The sequence below is a fragment of the Thamnophis elegans genome, chromosome 8, assembly GCF_009769535.1.
Source record: "Thamnophis elegans isolate rThaEle1 chromosome 8, rThaEle1.pri, whole genome shotgun sequence".
NCBI lineage: Eukaryota > Metazoa > Chordata > Lepidosauria > Squamata > Colubridae > Thamnophis > Thamnophis elegans.
The window spans coordinates 6,341,455-6,362,550 of record NC_045548.1 but is presented as its reverse complement, the minus strand read 5'-3'; the positions used below and the strand labels follow the sequence as shown (position 1 = coordinate 6,362,550).

The following is a 21,096-nucleotide window of genomic DNA, read 5'->3' as shown; positions in this document are numbered from 1 at the left end:
AATGCTCATTCTCCCAAGACCCTCTCGTGTTCGTTTTTCTTTCGCCTTCTGATGGTCTTGAATCTCGGCCCGTAGATTGAGACCACCACAGGTTGTGGGATCCTGAGGTCGATCGCCACACTCTACTTCTTTAACTGCCTTCTGCAAGGAAACCATTTTCTTTTCAATAGTAATAAAATTTGCGACTGGTTGTTTATCAGTCTGGGAACCAATTCTGAAGAGAATGACATATATTCTTCCATCCAAGTGTTAATGCCTCTTTTTAAAAAACCCTGATGTTGTATAGTTCATTGTTACTAGATCATCATTGGCTCCATAACTGACCTGGAAAAACAGGACCTTTGAAGGGTATTGGAAGGAATTTGCTGCTTCATTTATGGGGTTGTGCCAGGTTCACCGATGCGCGCCGACAAAACCGCTTGGAAAAAACCGCGAGTTCGAAATCACGCCGACGAATGAGCACAGAAGTGCACCGACAACAGCGCACCGACAGAAGCACGCTCTAAACCTAACCCTAAACCTAACCCTTACCCTAACCTTAACCGTAATCGCACTTCTGTCGGCGCTCTTTTGTCTACGCGCTTTTGTGGGCGCGCTATCGACGTCGCGGTTTTATCGCCGCAGTTTCGTCGGGTGCGCTGTTGCTGGGCGCACATTTGTTGGGTCACGGTTGTGCCACACATATCAGAATGCTCAGGATACAAAATCCAAAACTGGCAAATGTCAATCAATTGCTCAGTCAGAAGCAAATGCACATGGATCTTATTATGTAAAGGACAGATTGTGGGGGAGCTGGCTTGCAATTACTGGAGAATCTAGTATTTTTAGTATGGCACACGACTGGGAGCGCACTGTATCAATCAGAGCTGACTTGCCAACTGTGCCTTTTCTGAAGCAGATAGAAAGGACATCAGCCAACCATACTTATGATTTCTAGACTAAAATATTGCAGTGCATTAAAAGTGGTCCGTGAACTTCAACTAGACCAAAATGTAGATATTTTTTTTGAAAGCTGCAGATAAGGATTTAAATTCTATAACAGATTCATTGGATCTTGCCCAGAGTAGCTTTTGCTTAATAGATAATGCCACTTTTGACCTTTAAAATTGTTAATGTGTCACATTCGGTACAATGAACTACTGCACACCAATAGCAATAGCAATAGCAGTTAGACTTATATACCGCTTCATAGGGCTTTCAGCCCTCTCTAAGCGGTTTACGGAGTCAGCATATTGCCAACAATCCGGGTCCTCATTTTACCCACCTCGGCAGGATGGAAGGCTGAGTCAACCTTGAGCCGGTGAGATTTGAACAGGCGAACTGCAGAACTAGCAGTCAGCTGAAGTAGCCTGCAGTGCTGCATTTAACCACTGCGCCACCTCGGATCCATTGGGCACCAATGAACTACTGCACAGCTTCCTTAAGTCCATCAGACTGCCTGACCCATGGCAGTTCACTTAATTTCACTTAATTTTAAGCCAAATGAGAAGCTGGCAGTCTGTAGCTCATCAGCACGCGAAATCATCTTTATCTCCAAGAACGTCCCTGGATTCCAAATAGCCCCAGAAGCTTTTGATCAAGTCAGCCGCTGCAGATAGAGTAGATAGATGGGTACCACTTGGGTGGGCAATTTAACAAGGACATGAAAGGAATTCCAAAGGGGGGGGTGTCTCCCAGGCAATGATAGTGTCACCATTCAACCCTTTGAATTATGAGGCGCTTCAGTGCTCCCGACAGGACTATAGTAGCATTAGTAGCAGAAAACAGATGTGTTTCTTCACACAAAAAGCTTTGGTTACAAGTGGAGAAGGACATTTTCAAGAGATTCACTTCTTTCAGATCTCATAAACAAGATGGGGAAAATCAGTTTTTATAGCATGTTATAGAAAGTTTCAAGGAAGCCAGCTCCTCTTAGCCACAATAAACGAATACTTTTCCCTCACAAATAGTATTTTAGGGGTTCTACCACAAAACCGCAGATGACAAAATCGCGGTCGACGAAAGCGCGTATGTGACGTCATCACAGCGCGACGAAAAAGATCGAAAAATGTAAAAATAAAGCTAAAACCTTCCCCTAACCCCCCCAAACCTAACCCTAAACCTAACCCTAAACCTAACCCTTAACCTAACCCTAAACCTAACCCTTAACGTAACGAAAAACCTAATGCTAACCCTTAACCTAACGCTAAACGTAACGCTAACGCTCTAACCCTAACCCTTAACCTAACCCTAACCCTAACCCTTAACCTAACCCTTACCTTTATGTGAATCGGCTTGCTGTAATTTAATTTTTATTGCAATTTTTCGATATTTTTCGTCGCGTTGTGATGACGTCACATACGCGATTTCGTCGACCGCGCTTTTGTGGAACGCGCTTTTGATGGGTCACGATTTTAGGGACAATATTTGATTTGATTTGATTATATTTATATGCCGCCCTTTTCCCCCGAAGGGGACTCAATATCAATACAGATAGTCTTATTTATTTAAATCCTACCTTTGTTATTTTTTACAAATAACTCAAGGCAAGAGAACACAATAGTCCTTATTTGGCTACTGTATTTAGTAGACATTCAGTTATGACAGTGATGAAAAAGTAACTTTATGACCAATGCTTGTAATTATGACTTGCAGGCCTATAAAGTGAAGGAAGTTAAGATCATAAGCATAATTTCACTTAATAACCCTTCACTTAAATGCTGAGTTGCTGTTCCCAAGGGTTCCCCGACAAATGCGCGCCCGACAAAACCGCCGTGACAAAACGGCAAAATCGAAAGCGTCCCCACTAAAGCGCATTGACAAAAGCGTGCCATCGAAATACGCGAAAACAACGTTACAACGGTAACAACCCTAATCCTTACCCTAAACCTAACCCTAATCCTAACCTAAAAACCCTAATCGCGCTTTTGTGGGTGCGGTTTGGTCGGCGCGCTTCAGTGGGCACGCTTTCGACTTCGCCGTTTTGTCGTGGCGGTTTCATCGGCGCACATTTATCGGGCGCGCATTTGTCGGGCCACGGTTCCCAATCATGGTTGCTAAGTGAGGACTGCCTGCATGAACCTTCAACATGTGTATTTTTTCATAGAAGATAAATCTTCAAACCTGACCTTTTCAAGATAGGCATCCATATTCTCATTCGTAATAGATGGATCAGTGACAAATTCGAAGAGCTCTCTCACTGTCATCACGGCAACGTTGTACTTATAAAAGAAATCTACCAGAAAGGACGAAGATGATGTTAAAGTTACTATTGCCTATAAAATGTCAGGGTTCCAAGTAACACCCCCAATGAAAGAAGACTCCAACTTTCTTTGAGTTTCCTCAAAGTTCCATTTTATTAGAGATGTCGTATTGGCACATCTGGCTGAGCCAAGGTGGCGCAGTGGTTAAATGCAGCACTGCAGGCTACTGCTAGATCAGCAGTTCAGCGGTTCAAATCTCACCGGCTCAGGGTTGACTCAGCCTTCCATCCTTCCGAGGTGGGTAAAATGAGGACCCAGATTGTTGGGGGCAATATGCTGACTCTCTGTAAACCGCTTAGAGAGGGCTGAAAGCCCTATGAAGCGGTATATAAGTCCACTGCTATTGCTATCTGGGAAAATCCGAATCTGAAAGCGTCCAGGTTTTCCCCACCCAAGTGAAAGTTCAAGTCCCTGCCTAGCACCCACATGTCCATCACATGAGACAATCAGGCGCCATCCAAAACTGGAGATGTCTCCCAGTCACACCACTCCAGGTGCAGGGCAAGATGTCCTTGACTCACTGAGAAAGGAATGTTATTTAGACTATATATTTCCCCATGCTCCATATAATCCCACCCTCCCATTTTCTCAAACCAGAAATTGTGGCAGGCCCAAAACTTTTGATGCTCCAATTCAGCTTCCAAACTTGGTGCCACAAGATGAAGTAATTCATTTATGCAGCAGAAACTTTGAATGGCGCTACAAAAAACTTACCTGGATAATCCATTTTTAAGCACCCTCAACTCCAAGCACATCAGAATTACGATGTTAGTTGTCATCAGGATCATTTTTAAGATTGAAACATCCAATCAGGCAACTTAAATATGTTCAACTCTATTGAATAGCTAAATCACAGAAGGATTTTTTTTCTCTTTCTTTCCTCAATTTTTTTTAATTTTAATTTTATCAATTTCATATATACATTCACAATTATATGATCTCATAACTGTTATTAATAATATGTATTTATAACAATTTTTCCCCTACAGTTGACAATATACTTGAAGATTGCTTTCTTACCATCCCATAGATCCATCTTATCTTACAACGGTCCTACTTCTTCCCTCCCTCCCTCTTTCCTTCCCTCGTTTCTTCTCTCCTGCTCTCCTTCCTTCCCTCCTTCCTTCCCTCCCTCCTTCCCCCTTCCCTCCTTCCTTTCTTCTCTCCTTCTCTCCTTCCTTTCCCCCTTCCTTTCCTCCTTCCTTCTCTCCTACATTCCCTGATTCCTTCCCTCCTTTCTTCTCTCCTTCCTTCCCTCCTTTCTTCTCTCCTTCCTTCCCTCCTTTCTCCACAGAAGGAATATTATCTCCTCCTTACCATTGATATTGGCACAGTCTTTCCTCAGGAATTCCAAAGCATGTGGGTGATCATGTTCCACAGATTGGGACACATCTATAATATATACCTGACCACTGTGATACCTGGAAAAAGGGGAAAACATCAATACAATAATGCATTCATTTTCAAATATCTTATATCTATTAGGGCATTTACAGAAAACATCAGGGTCTTTGGTGGACATCTGGATGAATGAATGCCACAGAGTTTTAATGGCTGTAATGAAGCTGTCGTTTTAATTAAATAATGCCAATTTAGCAAGTCATTTTCAAAGATGTTAAGACGTTGAAATTTAGTAGCTGGAGCAGCAGGGTTGTGCAATGAGCCACAACACAGAGTTGTGGTTGATAGGTTGGTGTTGTGGCCCAGCAGGAGCCGTTGGAGCTGCCACCAGACTCCGACAGCGAGGGGCCCTATGAGTCAGCTCTGGAGGATGTGGAGGACCCTGGACAGGGTTCTGACTCCGAGCAGGGCGCAGAGAGGCTTCGTTACGCCTATTAGCATCCAGGAACAACTCCCTTGTCTCTTCCCCACTGCTCCAATGCATGACGTCAGGATCACACACCCTTGTCTCCTCCCCACTGCTCCAAGGCTCAGGCGCCTCCTGGTGGCCAACCAGCCTCTCTGCACCCTGCTCGCAGTCGGAACCCTGTCCAGGGTCCTCCACATCTTCCAGAGCCGACTCATAGAGCCCCTCGCTGTCAGAGTCTGGTGGCAGCTCCAACGGCTCCTGCTGGGCCACAACACTTGATTATGCACTTAGGCTGAATAACTGCAAGCTTCTTCATTTATGCAATAGTTTAGTTATCAACTATTCTTCACCCTGCAACACAAGAACTAATTTGAGAGCCGAGGTGGCGCAGTGGTTAAATGCAGCACTGCAGGCTACTTCAGCTGACTGCAGTTCTGCAGTTCGGCTGTTCAAATCTCACCGGCTCAAGATTGACACAGCCTTCCATCCTTCCGAGGTGGGTAAAATGAGGACCCGGATTGTTGTTGGGGGCAATATGCTGACTCTGTAAACCGCTTAGAGAGGGCTGAAAGCCCTATGAAGCGGTATATAAGTCTAACTGCTATTGCTATTGCTAATTCCGTGCAGTTCTGTCTGGGCAGAGGAGAATATGCCGTTTCTCAGGCCCGAATGCATTCAGAGAATTCACAACTCAGTAGCAGATGGCTTAAATTACATTGGGAATCCAACAAGTGTCCCAAAGAGGACACTTTCCTAACAGGCTCCCAGAGAGACACTGGCTGGAGGATATGCTTCCTGCTAAACAATACCTACCTTATCTTGAGGGAAGGATTGTAACCCCTGCATAGTCATTATGCAAATAAGTCCCAAGCCCCAATGTTAAAGTTGAAAAACAAAAATAAGACATACAGCAAATTAAATTCACTGAGATCTGCATGAACAAGCTTGGCGTCCTGGTACATCCTTCTCATATACTGTATGATTTGCAGGTACAACTCTCGGGCTTTTGATTCTGATAATTGGGCATTTTTCAACAAAGGAGCAGGCCTTGGAGCAAAGGAGAAAAGAAACAAAGAATACAATGTTTATATAAAATACAACACAAATGTAACAAAGGCAGCAGTAAAAATAATGGCTTTCTGTCTGGATGGTCCCTTGTGATGAGCCGATAAACAGAGAAAGGAAGCAGTATGCCTCCTCCCATATTTGGGCATACCAGGGGTTGTGACACAAAATACATACCTATTTCCCTGGCTCAGCTGATAAAAGAGGAGAACCTTGTGGCTTAGTGGTTTAGGTTTAGGTTTAGTTTTATTTATATGCCGCCCTATTCCCAACGGGACTCAGGGCGGCTCACAAACCCAAGAGGGGAGGGGAAACACAAGAACTACAAATACAAGCCTTTAAAATAACCAATAGACACACAATCGAGAGGGGAAGGGAACTCATCAACCCCAGGCCTGCTGACACAGCCAGGCCTAGAGAGAGGTGAGGGTCCGAATCTCTGCGGGGAGTTCGTTCCAAAGGGCCGGCACTGCCACAGAGAAGGCCCTCCCCCAGGTAGTAGCCAGATGGCATTGGCTAGTAGATGGAACCCAGAGGAGGCCAACCCTGTGTGATCTAATGGGTCTTTGGGAGGTAATTGGCAGCAGGCGGTCTCTCAAGTACCCAGGTCCAATACCATGAAGGGCTTTATAAGTGACGACTCGCACCTTGAAGCATATCCGGAGACCAATCAGTAACCAGTGCAGCTCGCGGAGGATAGGTGTAATGTGGGTGTACCGAGGTACACCCACAATCGCTTGCGCGGCTGCATTCTGGACGAGCTGAAGTCTCTGAATGCTCTTCAAGGGCTGCCCCATGTAGAGCGCATTGCAAGTGGTTAACACAACTGCTTAATATGTAATACAGCACAGGTTCGAATCCCAGTAAGGGTATGGCTAGCTGATGAGAGCTAAATAGCTTGAAATAGATCTATACTAGTCTCCCTTTATTTATTTATCAGCTGAAATACAACACAAATGTAACAAAGGCAACAGTAAAAATATTGGCTTTCTGTCTGATGGTCTCTTGTGATGAGCCGATAGACAGAGAAAGGAAGCAGTATGCCTCCTCCCATATTTGGGCATACCAGGGGTTGTGACACTAACTAACTAACTAACTAACTAACTAACTAACTAACTAACTAACTAACTAACTAACAGATAGATAGATAGATAGATAGATAGATAGATAGATAGATAGATAGATAGATAGATATGATAGATAGATAGATATAGATATAGATATCCAACTGTCCCCTTTCCTTAAATACTGCAATCACTGTCTTTCCATAAAGAGAACTACGTAAGGCCAAAATAAACTCCCACATAAGCAGAAATATGAATCGCAAGGGAAAAACAAAACATTTAGGAGGAAAAGTGAAAAGCTCTCTCATTTTTCCTCAATGTTCGCATCGCTACATCTAAGCCTGATGCATCAGTCGATCTGATTTGCAAATTGAACAAGACATCTTGCCTTCTGATCAAACCTCACAAATATCACAATTAGAGCCTTAAACGTACTTCCTTAAGCTTATGCACAGTGAAGTCTCAATTAAACAGTTACCCTCTTAGTGAACTTCAGATGCAACAGATAAAATGGGACACCCAGAAATTAAACTTACACCCAGTAATCCAGACATGCACTTTAAAAAAAATCTGCTTATATGCCATAATTTAATTCATGCGTGTGACGATCTCATTACACAATGCACAACAAAATGAAGAAAGCAATTTATTAAATGGACACCAAGGATGAGCTCCATCCTCCTCCTCCAAGGACCTGTTAAACTGATATTTCGACTAGCATTTTAATTTAAAAGTAAGCATTAGTACTATTTAAACAAGTGTTAGGTAGACTAAAAGACAAATTAAAGATGCTCAGCTGCCGAGGTCAATCTAGTTTCCAGGACAAAAATGCACTTCAACAACTGAATATCCTTGATTTTTATTTTTCTGCTTCAGGAATGGAACAATTAACCTATTCTGGAAAGGGTTGCAATTTTCCTGCAAAGAATAATGATTAGTTTGGGGTGCTCAAATTAAATCCAGCTTCGTCACTGGAGGCTCAAGTATATTCTGTTGCCCAAATAACAATAATCAGCGTCAAGCTTTCCATGACGTGGATAGCATCACAACAATAACCCTCCAGTTGAGTGCAAAATGTTTCAAACTCAAAACATCTACCCCCCCCCCCCATTATTTCAGGCAAAAAAGCAGCTCTCCCCCATTAGAAATTTTAATAATGTCAGAAGCGCTTCAGGCTGACTGAATCAACCTATATTCCGCTTTGGAAAATAACATTCTTACATTGGAAGCAGAATGTTTTCAATCTGAGACAATTCAGAGTCAAAACGTTTTGCACATCGCTCCTGCTTTCACACTGATAACTTCAAAATGGGATTACTTTTAATATAGTTTGATGGGATCCCCTCCCCCCCCCAATTTCAGAGCAGTTTGGAAACTGCAGCTATCCCTGAATTCTGCAATTAGGTTACGCATTTCAACCGGTTTCTGCACAATTTATTATATATGCTATGGAAGGTTTTGTACTATCCACCAGTTAACCACACAGACTGTATTGATCAGCCATCTGATCTAGTTTTGCTAGAATTGAGAAATGCACCAGAGGAACAATTCTTCTGAAGCTTTGATTCTGCAAACCTGTGCCAATGTTTCCAAACTGCAGCAATTTTAAGATATGTGGACTTCAACTCCCTAAATTCCTCTAGCCTGCATGCTGGGAGTTGAAATGCACACATTTTAAAGTTGTTGAGGTCGACAAAACATTGACCAATGCAACGGAAGACACTAATAAATAGTGCTTGACTTCCTATGTAACCCTTTCCCATGCTATACTACTTAAATAACGCCTATTAGAAGTATGCAAGAATGTGTTTAAGTGTGTGAATCTATAAATCATAAATGTTTAAGCTTACTATTCTGTGTGACTCTGGCCACTATGGTTTGCATAGTATATCATAATTAAAATAAATCCTGGCTTAACACAAAATTTGCGTGACCCAACCAATGCGCGCACGACAAAAGCGCGGCGATGAAACCGCGGCAAGAAAACCGCGACATCATAAACGCGCCCACAACAATGCGCCGACAAAATCGTGCCCACAAAAGCGCGATTTAGGTTAGGTTTATGGTTAGGGTTAGGTTTAGGTTTAGGGTTAGGGTTAGGTTTAGGGTTAGGTTTAGGGTTAGGTTTAGGGTTAGGTTTAGGGTTAGGTTTAGGGTTAGGGTTAGGTTTAGGGTTAGTTTTAGGGTTAGGTTTAGGGTTATTAGGTTGTTATTAGTTGTTTGTTGAAGGTGCGCTTTTGTCGGCGCGCTGTTGTCGGCGCGCTTCTGCGTGCATTCGTCGGCGCGATTTTGACCTCGCGGTTTTCTCACCGCAGTTTCATTGGCGCGCTTTTGTCGAGCGTGCATTTGTCAGTGAACCCAAAATTTGAACCCAGCCGCATAGCACTTGAATATACTTACATATCATTTTTGCCAATAAAACCCATCACAAGAACATGACTTCTTAGCATAATGGGTTCCGGACATGGGATTTGTGCTGTATGTAACCTACAAAGCAAGTCACAAAAAAGACAAAACTGTTCTTATTTGATATATCTGATACCACCTATTAAAAAAAGCCCTACATGCAGAAAAGAGCTTAGGAAATTCAGATCATTTAATCCAATAATATTGACCTTACCTTCACAGTTATTTAGTCAGGAAATACTGCATATAAAGCAAGAAAATATATAAAAACAGCCTCACAAGCCTCTCTCAATCTTGCTGAGTCGAGAACAACTAGCACATATGTGCAAGGGGAACCTTTACCTAACATACGAATGTGATCACTCAATATGTGTATTTTTGCTGTTTTCATTGCCATATTTCTGATTCTAAATGTGGATCATTTGTACATGTTTGAAAAGGAAAACAAAATTCACGGCTTTCTCTTTTTAAAAAAAAAAAAAAAGTTCTAAACCTGAAAACACAAGTATTTAAATCATTTTGCTTTTAAAAGCACCAATTTGTTCTGGAGTTCAGCAGGAATCCTCGAACAAGGCACTCTGAAGTTGGTCCTAAAATGAGCATTTGAAAGAATTGCATCTCCTAAAGTGTTGAGAAACACTTTTCTAGAGGTAGCCACTTTAACTATGAATGTTTGGAGATGGGAGGGATTAGGAGGGATAACTCCTCTGCTATCCTCTCAATCTACTCTTACAATCGACTCTTAAAGAGCGAAGGTGGCGCAGTGGTTAGGGTGCAGTACTGCAGGCCACTTCAGCCGAATGTTATCTGCAATTCAGCGGTTCTAATCTCACCGGCTCAAGGTTGACTCAGCCTTCCATCCTTCCGAGGTGGGTGAAATGAGGACCCAGACTGTGGGGACGATATGCTGACTCTGTAAACCGCTTAGAGAGGGCTGAAAGCCCTATGAAGCGGTATATAAGTCTAACTGCTATTGCTAACTGCTACTATCATTCCCCGAAGTCCAGCTGAAAACAGAAGAATGTCAATTCTTACCTGGTTAAATTCCTCATTTCTTTTTCTGCCCATGTCCTAACCATCTTCCTCGGGTTTCCTTTACAGTAGCCATGGCGAAATCTTGGAATGGCAAGAGGGAGATCGAGTGTTTATTTTTGTAAAAAACAAACAACTGAAAAGTGAAATCCAGAAGCAAGTATGCAAGGCAGACTCACCTGAATTCTCCACTCACATATTTATCCCGATCTTTAAACATCAAAATAGAAGTTTTGTAAATCTTTATTGCTCTATTCTCGCCTTTTGCAGTGCTGGCGTGGTACACATTAGCCTGGGGAAAAAATATAATAAACATGTGTCAATATATAGATTGATATACAGCTTACTTTTTGAGTAGTCAACCTGTTCTGACCCCCCTCTTCGCTCGTTCACAGACGACAGTCAGACAGACTTAAAAGGAAATAACTTTATCAGTCCTGGCTCACGCTGGCTGCAAGCCCAAAATAAACATAAATAAAGTCTCTGGCAAAAAGATTACGCAGCAGAATGCAAAAGCAAAGAGCTAATTACAGCAACACCAGGTTTACAGAAAGAAAGCAAATCACTTCTCCAAGTGTCTCTTCGAATCAGGGTTACAGAAAGCAAATCACTTATCCAAGTGCCTCTCACAAACCAACCACGACCAATGAACTACGAACCACGAATGAACGAGTGAACGTTGACTTCTGCAACCAGGGCGTGGCACCATCAGTCCTTTTATCTCCAGAAGACCACACTAACGAGCCCCAGCTGCATTGTTATTCCTGCATCCCGACTCAACTCACAGCAAACTTCTGCTGAGTCACAACACAACCAATATTTTTAAATTTAGTTTGTTTTAATTAACTACTACAGGGCACAGAGTTTAATACACATAATACTGAGTTTTATTTTGGATCACTGCCTGTGTTCACACTGATTTGTATCTGAGTTTGTATCAACCTAGCCACTACAGTGTATTAAACATGACTTATTATTAGGTTTAGTAAATCTAATAGATCACAGGGATACAAACCACACTCGATTAATATTTTAAATTGCCTTTGCTCCTTTCTAAACAGGTGAACCATGAACAGAATGTTGCCCGCACTTGAATCATTTTGCATAGAGATATACCACTCTTATAATAATAACACACAGCATTAATGATCTGAAATAAATGCATCTTTATCACGGTCTATGCGTGGAGGGAAAAAAATGGCTCTCTGTATTTGTAAGCCTATTTCCACATGTACAAAAAAATGGTTTGGATTGTGTCCTTGATTTGGCGCAGAACTGCTTGAATAAAAAGAGGCACTTAATGACAGCTGCAAATGGTAATTCTGCAAATTACATCACTGTTCTGACCCCCTCCTCCGTCCAGTAACGAATGCCGAGACAAGCTTAACTGGAATGCACTTTAATTAGCAAAACACCAAGACCTCGGTGGCTGAAAGCCAAGCATAACAAACAAATAAGGACCTCGGCAGCAACTCAGACAAACTCAGGCAGCAATAAACACAGATAAGGCTTGGCAGCAATCCAGCCTGCCAAGCTCCCAGTACTGTCCTCCGACATTCAATCCTGCGTTGACTTCTGCAAAGAGGGCCGTGTGCACAAGTAGTTTTTTATAGTCTGGAGAGGAGCCTAATGACCACCAGCTGAGTACAATCACCTCCTGTAATTGCATAATTGTTCCTGACGCCTAGTAGCTCTTTGATGGCGTGCATCCAGGAACAACTCACTACAGGCAACTGGCTCCCTCTCCCTTGTCTCCTCCCCACTGGTCCAAGGCTCAGGTGCCTCCTGGTGGCCAACCAGCCTCTCTGCGCCCTGCTTGGAGTCGGAACCCTGTCCAGGGTCCTCCACATCCTCCAGAGCCGACTCATAGGGCCCCTCGCTGTCGGAGTCTGGTGGCAGTTCCAACGGCTCCTGCTGGGCCACAACAGGTATCTATAAATCCTTGCCAGTTCTGATGGAGAAGAATGGAGCCTCTTTGTTCCACAATGACTTTTCAGAAATATCATAGAAAGCACGTAATACAAATCACAAGGCTTTTAAAAATGCATTGCAAGATTACTTTTAGCAAACGATAGGCTCAGCCAACCTCTTTTCCAGTGCTGACACAACCATTGATCTCGGAGATCACACCTCTGCTAAGCATCTTGAAGAGAATCATCCGTGTTCTTGGATCGAGGACCTTAGAAAGACAAAACACCACCAAATCCATTACTTACAAAGATGTGGATTAAATCACGTTCAAGTTTAAAATCTAAGGAAGTCCTATTTGTTCAAAGCCAAGATTTTTCTCCTACAAAGTTTACGCCCATTCTTTTTTTCAACTTGTTTTCTTTTGCAAATTTTTAGTCTGCGAATGCTTTAAAGTTTAAATAACATTTCACTAAAATGTAGGAGCAAAACATAACTTTTGTTAGAGGCCAACACTGCTGGATTCATGAAGCATGCTGAGAAATATCAACTTTATGAATTAATAAGTGTTTCTATCCATTATTGTATGATTAAGAGGTTACAGATCAATGCAGGCAATCATCACTTAATGACAACTCATTCAGCGACCATTCAAGCTTACAAGGACTCTGAAAGGGTAGTGCCTTTGTTCTCACAGTTGTGGCTGTTGCAGTGACCCTGTAATAAACTTGATCACAATCTGCAACCTTCACTGCCAGCTATCAAGAAGCAAAGTCAATGGGAAGCTGGCCATAGGCTACAAATGACAATGATATGATGGCTTTGCTTAACAACCTGTGGTCAGGGGTGGGCTTCAAAAAATTTAATGAATTACTTTATTCATTAAACATGAAACTCAGCCAACTGAACATTCAAAAATGCATTATAAATAGTGCTTGTGGTTGAGCAGCCAGTATTAAACCTTCCTTTTCTTTCTTGGTAGTTCCCATCTTAAGCCAGGTCCATGTCAAGTTGTCATTATTATATACTTTATTCATTAAACATGAAACTCAGCCAACTGAACATTCAAAAATGCATCACAAATACCAGTGACTGGTGCTAATGGTTGATACGGTTCGATGCCAGCGTCCTAGGTATCAACCAAGGACCTTCTTAAAATATTAGATGTTCCGAGTAGCGCAGCTTTTTGCAGTTCCGCTGGTGTTATTGCAGAAAGCTGCTATTTGTTGATGCATCTTGTAAAATTCTTGGACATGGTGCCAAGTGCCCCGATGACGATGGGTATCACTGTTACATGCTTCATCCATAGCCGTGTAGTTTCGATGGCCAGGTCGCAATATTTCATTATTTTTCTAGTTCTTTTTCTTTGATTCTGGCATCTCCAGGAACAGCGATATCAATAAACTGAACACTTCGGCCCTCTACAACCGTGACATCTGGCTTGTTGTGCTCCAAATGACGATCCTTTTTTATTCAAAAGTCCCACAAGTTCTCATTTTCGATAACTTTTCCCACTTTATGTTCCCATGACTTTCTGGATACAGGTAAATCATATTTTTTTACATAATGACCGGTGGATTAATTTAGCAACTCGGTCATGTCTTGCTTTGTAATCACTTTGCGCAATGTTGCTGCATTCACATATTAGATGTGAAACAGTTTCGACTTTGTGATTGCAAAGTCGGCAGTTTGGGTTGTCAGTGGATTTTTGTATCTTCGCTTTCATGGCATATCATTTGTAGTGCTTGTTCTTGAGCAGCCAGTATTAAACCTTCTGATTCTTTCTTGATAGTTCCCATCTTAAGCCATGTTGTTATTATTATTATTTTACCCAAATAATAATTAATTTGGACAGAATATAGTCCCAAAGCATCCAACAATGTGATCTGGAAGCAAACACCTCCCCACCTATATTTTTGCCCTCCCAACATCAAACCAGTAGTGCAGTAAAGGTTTCTAAGCATTCTCAGATAGGATTTGAGAATCGCCTGATAAAATGGAGAAAACCCATCTAGATTAAGCATAACTGTGTAATGTAAAAGAGGGATTTCACATTGACATTACAATGTTATGCACTGCTATTAAAGAATATAGCTGGCTGAAAGGTTTTCTTTTAAATACTTTGAATTCTCACAATACATTTTTTTACAACTGACAATTTATATCACTTACTTGTTCCACTGTCGCCCTATCTGATTTATCTTTTATCCGGTACCTAGCAGAAACAAAACATCGTATGATCCATTGTACCAGAATAAAGTACAAATATCTCAACACTTAAGCTACATGCCAGCAATATGAAAATATTCTGGGTCAAGAAACAGGACAGAAAACCTCAAATATTCTCCAGGAATTAAAACCAGGAATCTTCATAATGCAACTCATACGGACGTCAGTCAAATGGTTCACCAACAAATGCGCGCTCGACAAAACCGCGCCGACAAAACCGCGGTGAGGAAACTGCGAGGTTGAAATCACGCCGACCAATGAGCATAGAAGCGCGCCAACAAATGCGCGCCGACGAAAGCGCGCCATCAAAAAACAACGAAAACAATGTAATAACTGTAACCCTAACCCTACCCCTGAACCTAACCCTAACCTTAACTTAAATCGGGCTTTTGTGGGCGCGGTTTTGTCGGCGCGTTGTTGTGGGCGCGTTTATGACATCGTGGTTTTCTCGCCGCGGTTTTGTCGGCACGCTATTGGCGTGCGCGCATTTGTTGGGTCACGAGTCAAATAACATTAGGGTGGTTTTCAGGAAAATAAAATAGTATCACTATTAGATAAGAACATGCCAAAACAAAATTGGAAATAACTTAATTTACCAAACCAATCTTAACCTCACTTTTTAGGAATGCATGCCTGGTCTTAAATAATCAGGCAAAAGATTCTAAGGAGGCATCTGCAGGACTTCGATGTTAATTTTGCAAGGTTATCTTAGAATGTTATATCAAAACATAACATATTAATATATTAATTGTACTACAAATCCATGCCAATCGAGTAAGTTATATATTCTCTACAACGTTTATTTCTGCGCATCCATATTACTTACATATCGGCTTCTCTTTGCCTAGACTTCTCTGTAACTTTATTTATAACAGAATCAGCAAAACGCAGCTTGTCTGGAAAAAACCACACACACATCCCACTCTTTAAAAATGGCCTCAACGCTGCATAACGTGCATAATTTCATTGTGAACATACTTCTAGAAAACAAGCAACACATTTACAACATTTAAAGTAAGCACAGTTACAGATGGCACCTGGCACCAACAAGGTTAGCTAAAATTTCAACAAATATCTCCCCAAAATGCTGGAAATGCGAATCAATACATGGAACGTATTACCATTTATGGTGGACCTGTAAGGAGGCAAAACTTTTTTGGAAAAGGATCAAAAATTGGCTGGAGGCAATAACAGGGGCTAAAATAGAATGGAAACCTGAAGTTTTTTTATTAGGAATTATGTCGGTGAAATACAAAAAAGAAATCCAGTATTTAATACTACATATACTTACAACGGCAAGGATTGCCTTTGCCCAGAAATGGAAAAACAAATTAATCCCAAATGAAGATGAAATAATAAGAAAGATTATGGACTGTGCTGAAATGGACAAACTAACAAAAGAAATCCAGGGAGAAGAAGAATCAGAATTCTACCAGATATGGGATAAATGGTATAGGTGGATGGAGGAAAGAAACAAGAATCAATGAAGGAATGTAACAAAACTCAAAAAATAATAGTTATGAGTAAAATAAGAGGGTTAAGAATGGTGAAATCCAAATGAAATACAATAGAAGGGGAAATAATATAAGGTGAGCGGTATCAATTGATGATTGCTATTATAAAGAACAGGAAGTTCCTGTTCGTACTGTATTGCATAAATGTGATGTACCTCTAATTTTTGTGTGTGTGTATTTTACACGTTTGTTAATAAAAATCTTTTTTTTAAAAAGTAAGCAGTTTTCAATTCATATATATGTCTGTCAACTGTTTTTTCTCCCTTATATTTCTGAAGCCATTCAACTTCTCAATGTCTCTGGGAAATGTGCACAATTAAAAACCTCAAAATATAAAATTGTATGGGTGTGAAAGAGAGAGAGAGAGAGCTTTGCTGGCTGAGGAACTCTGGGAGTTCAAGTCCACAAGACTTAAAGTTGCCAAGGTTGGAGACCCCTGGACTAGATGACAGTGAGGACAGCTTGGTAATTGTGGTAGAAACCAGGAAATCCAGGTGTGATTTGTTTTTCAGCTACAACTTGCAAACCGTAGCGTTTTCCTATCCCTTCTTCCTCTTTAGGGAAAGATAGAAAAAAGAGAAGCTGAGACACATGTAGATTGGCCTACCTTGAAAGGCACCGGTGTAGGATCACCTTCACCATTTCACAATCTTATAATCCTGCTATCGTTGTTAGTAAAATATGATTTGAAATGTGGAACAGGGGACTATAAGTCTATTTTTGATGAGCCAAAACTTTATTCCATCACAGAAATAAATAAAATCAGAGGTTTTTGTGCATCTCCCAGAGGCCCTTTTAATAGTTTTCCAGGACAGATTAACACATTAATCCATTGAATTTCATCTTTTTAAAAACTATCACCTGATTCAGCTCCTCTGGAACCCTGGAATTCTAAATGGTCCACTTACCTAAATTGATTTTATTCTCAAACTTTCTTAATGCTTTATTTGTAGGCGTGGACATTTTGGCTGCATTGCTGCTGGGGTTCTGTTTGTTTGCCTGAAAAAAAAATACATATATATATATAAGTAAAATTCCATTTAAAAACCATTCTAAAGGGCAGAGTTTCACAGATTCTTAATCTGAGAAATGATTTTTTAAAAAGCTACTGCATGATTATGTCCCCAGTGCTATCCCTATTGTGTGCAAATTCCCCAGGCCTTTAGAAGGCTAAAAACAGTGGGAGTCTTGTACTGAGTTCAGTGATGAACTATCAGCTAGTCTCTACAAGATGCTGGGACATTTTTTGTTATTCAAAACAAAATGGAATACTTAAGCCTTTAGACCAGTGGTGGGATTCAGCTGGCTCGCACCTATTTGGGAGAACCGGTTGTTAACTTTCTAAGCAGTTCGGAGAACCGATTGTTGGAAGAAATCTCCTTTTGTTTCTTTCCTCTGCTTTACAGGGCTAATCCTGTAAGGAAGGCAGGAAGGAAACATTCTGGTGTTGTTTCTAGCCTAATCTTTATTGCCCTGCTTACAGAAACTGCCTCTCCGGTTACATTACATTGTAACAGCTAAGGTGAAGCGCCCATCAATGTGAGTGACATTGAATTGACCACAACCACCCAGTCACATGACCACTGAGCCCCGCCTACCCAGCTGGTCATTAGGGCAGAGAACAAGTTGTTAAATTATTTGAATCCCATCACTGCTTCAGACTATTGACTTTCCCAATGCACTGTGACTACTTTCCTATAAAATAATTTTAAAGGTTCAAATTAAAATGCTCAGAAGTGTAGCTTACAGCCTAACACATTGTCACATAAAGACTAAATCCACACATTGTGGTAAGTCAGTATAGTGGCTTGGTTTTATAGTCATGTTACACTACAATTTGCTATACCCACAGTCATATAATTCGATGGGGTGTAATTAGCAGGGACGTCAAACTCGCATTGGCACGACAGTGTCAGGACTTTTTCCCCCTTCGCTAAACTGGGCGTGGCCAGCGTGTGACACATCCAGACTACAAGTTTGATAGCCCTGTGTTGTGGCCCAGCAGGATCCGGTTGAGCTGCTGATGGACTCGGATATGAGTCTGCCAGGGAAGATGTGGAGGACCCTGGGCAGGGTTCAGACTCAGAGCAGGGACCAGAGAGGCTGGTTGGCCACCAGGAGACGCCTGAGGCATGGAGCAGTGGGGAGGACTCAAGGCAGTTTGTTCCTGATGCAAGACAAAGAAGGGCGGAGAAACAGAAGCAGCAGCTGCGGAGGCAGACTCAGAGACGATAATTAAGCCCAGGTGGTTGTGGCTTGGCCCCTCCCAAGAGAGTATATAAGTGGAGAAGTTGGGAGGGGACATTTACAGGACACAACCGTTTGAAACAGTATTGGAATACTCTGTCTTGTATCCGTGCCTGTTGGATTTTGGGTTGCTGCCAACTATTCTTACATGTGAGTCTTATCTGGGCCTTCAGCCAAAGGAGTCGATAACTCTGTGATTAAAGAGTGGCAAACAGCCACGCCTGTGTCTGGGTGATTTGCAGGTCGGAGGGGGTGGGTGGGTCAGAACAGCCCTGGTATATAGGAACCAGGGCAAACACATCTGAAAGTAACAGATAAAAATCCACTTATTACACACCTGTAGATTTCTTCCTCCAGCCACTGGATTCCATTTTTTCAGCTTTCCCATATCATCATCCCAATCCCACTCATCTTCCTCATCCTCAGAAATCTCATCAGATTCATCCACGTCGGCTTCCTCATTTAGTTGGGATTGTTGCATTTTAACCACCACCTTCTCCTCCTGAGATAGCGGAACAACCTGTGTGGGTTCGCTATTTTTTTTTTAAAAAAAAGAATATTTAGTAAACTCTTCATAGGCTGATTCCATAATGGTTTCAAAACAATGGAGACAGCATACATTGGACACGGTGCTATAAGTGAGCATAGCTAGTCACAAAACATCCATTTACCAGAAGAAGCTAACTCTCCCAGGATACTTTCTACAATCCCAGTTGGAACTTGGGACCTGGATAACTACGGGACCGCCTCCTGCCACATACCTCCCAACGACCTATAAGATCTCACATATTGGGCCTCCTTCGGGTACCGTTGACCGGGCAATGTGCTTTGGCGTAGGACGAGGGGGGTCAGAACAGCCACCCACGTTTAGTGGCAACTTTTATAAATATCTAAGACTTTCAGGAATTATGTGCCAACCTAGACTTTAAGTTGTACACAATTGATTTGTAAGAAACTGCTGGAGATAGTCATTTCAAGATTTGGAACAAGATATTATTTGTATGTTATAATATCCATCTATCAAGGTGTGGATTTCAACTCCTGAAAATTGCAGACTGGGAATTTGGGACTTGATGTCAACATCTCTTAACAGGGGCTAAGTTTGAGAAACATTGATTTGGGGGATTTTATTTGTGTACGCATTATCTCTGATTGGTTATGAAAAACAGAATGTATTTAACGAAGAGCAGAGCAATAATTAACTTTCTCACATAAAGGATGAGAGAGAGGGGCAAATGGCATGAACACCGAGATGACAAGTGCAAACCATTTTTTATTATTATATCATTAATGTTTCAACCATAGCATTGTTTTTTTTAAATCTAAAACCACCGTAATAACACTTTGCAAACATGGCAAATCAAGGAATTGTTTCCTTAAACGTGCACAAAAAAACCTGGGACCAATTTCTGAAAATAAAAGGCAAGAATAACAAATATAAAGTGAGCAAGGTTTATCTAAAAAAGCTCAGTTGCCCAGTATCACCTGAAAATCATTTCTGAATTACCTGTCTGAAGCGTCAGCATCATCAAATTGTCCTGGGACTATGAAACTCATAATTTCTTCTCTGTAATTCATTACTGTTGTTACAGGATCTCTGATACCCGTCTGTGCTGTACTCCCAGTCTTCTATAAAGTATTTTTTATATATGGATGCTGTAAAAAGAAGCACATTGTACATTATAATGTATATGATATACCTGATTACACAGGGTTGCAAGTGATGCCTTACGTAGCAGTTACTAATCCTGCATGTTCTGAGTTATGTGTAACTACAACACAATATCTGTGGATAACCAGTAGAATGTCACTCACTATATAAGCTGTTCTTATTATGCACAGAGTTTAATATAAAACATTTAATACATTTAATTTGTACTAAAGTGGGTTTTATAGAGGCGAGATTTAGGCATTTTTTTCCAGGCAATCAAATCCCTCACCTGGACTACGTTTAAACTTTGTCTCCAAGGAGGAAAAAATCTCAACATGAAATCCCCCCCCCCTTGTTATTTGTTATCAGCCTTTGGGGTCAGGAACCTCTGATTCTGGAAGCCATTCCCAAAGAAATAGCAATATAGCAATAGCAGTAGACTTATATACCGCTTCATAGGCCTTCAGGCCTCTCTAAGCGGTTTACAGAGAGTCAGCATATTGCCCCCAACAATCTGGGTCCTCATTTTACCCACCTCGGAAGGATGGAAGGCTGAGTCAACCCTGAGCCGGTGAGATTTGAACCGCTGACCTGCTGATCTAGCAGTAGCCTGCAGTGCTGCATTTAACCACTGCGCCACCTTGGCTCTTATAAAGCATAGCAGAGATTGGTGGGCCGGATATGAATCCATTGAATTTGGGTGAGATAATAGCAGTAATAATCATCCAGTGGTGGGTTTCAAAAATTGTTCGAACCTACTCGGTGGGTGTGGCCTCCTTCGTGGGAGTGGCTTGCCGCCCATGTGACTGGATGGGAGTGGCTTGCCGCCCATGTGACCGGATATGAAGATGCCGACGACACTTGTCAGAACCACCTTAAATTACCCCACACACAGCCCTGGCATGCATAAGAATAGGATGTCAACTTT

At 41.6% G+C, this 21,096-nt stretch overlaps 1 protein-coding gene across 1 annotated transcript in view; it reads right to left on the bottom strand.

Moving 5' to 3' along the window:
• The window catches only part of RIOK1 (RIO kinase 1), a 30,321-nt gene that overhangs the window by 6,481 nt on the left and 2,744 nt on the right, over positions 1-21,096 (bottom strand). The window contains exons 2-13 of the mRNA XM_032223296.1: positions 20,025-20,173; positions 18,855-19,050; positions 17,179-17,269; positions 15,583-15,652; positions 14,700-14,742; positions 12,706-12,798; positions 10,799-10,911; positions 10,623-10,703; positions 9,582-9,668; positions 5,962-6,099; positions 4,560-4,663; positions 3,108-3,214 (exon numbers count right to left, since the gene is read on the bottom strand). Coding sequence (XP_032079187.1) covers positions 3,108-3,214; positions 4,560-4,663; positions 5,962-6,099; positions 9,582-9,668; positions 10,623-10,703; positions 10,799-10,911; positions 12,706-12,798; positions 14,700-14,742; positions 15,583-15,652; positions 17,179-17,269; positions 18,855-19,050; positions 20,025-20,095 — 1,194 coding nt within the window. The 5' untranslated portion in view covers positions 20,096-20,173. The remainder of the gene's footprint in view (positions 1-3,107; positions 3,215-4,559; positions 4,664-5,961; positions 6,100-9,581; positions 9,669-10,622; positions 10,704-10,798; positions 10,912-12,705; positions 12,799-14,699; positions 14,743-15,582; positions 15,653-17,178; positions 17,270-18,854; positions 19,051-20,024; positions 20,174-21,096) is intronic.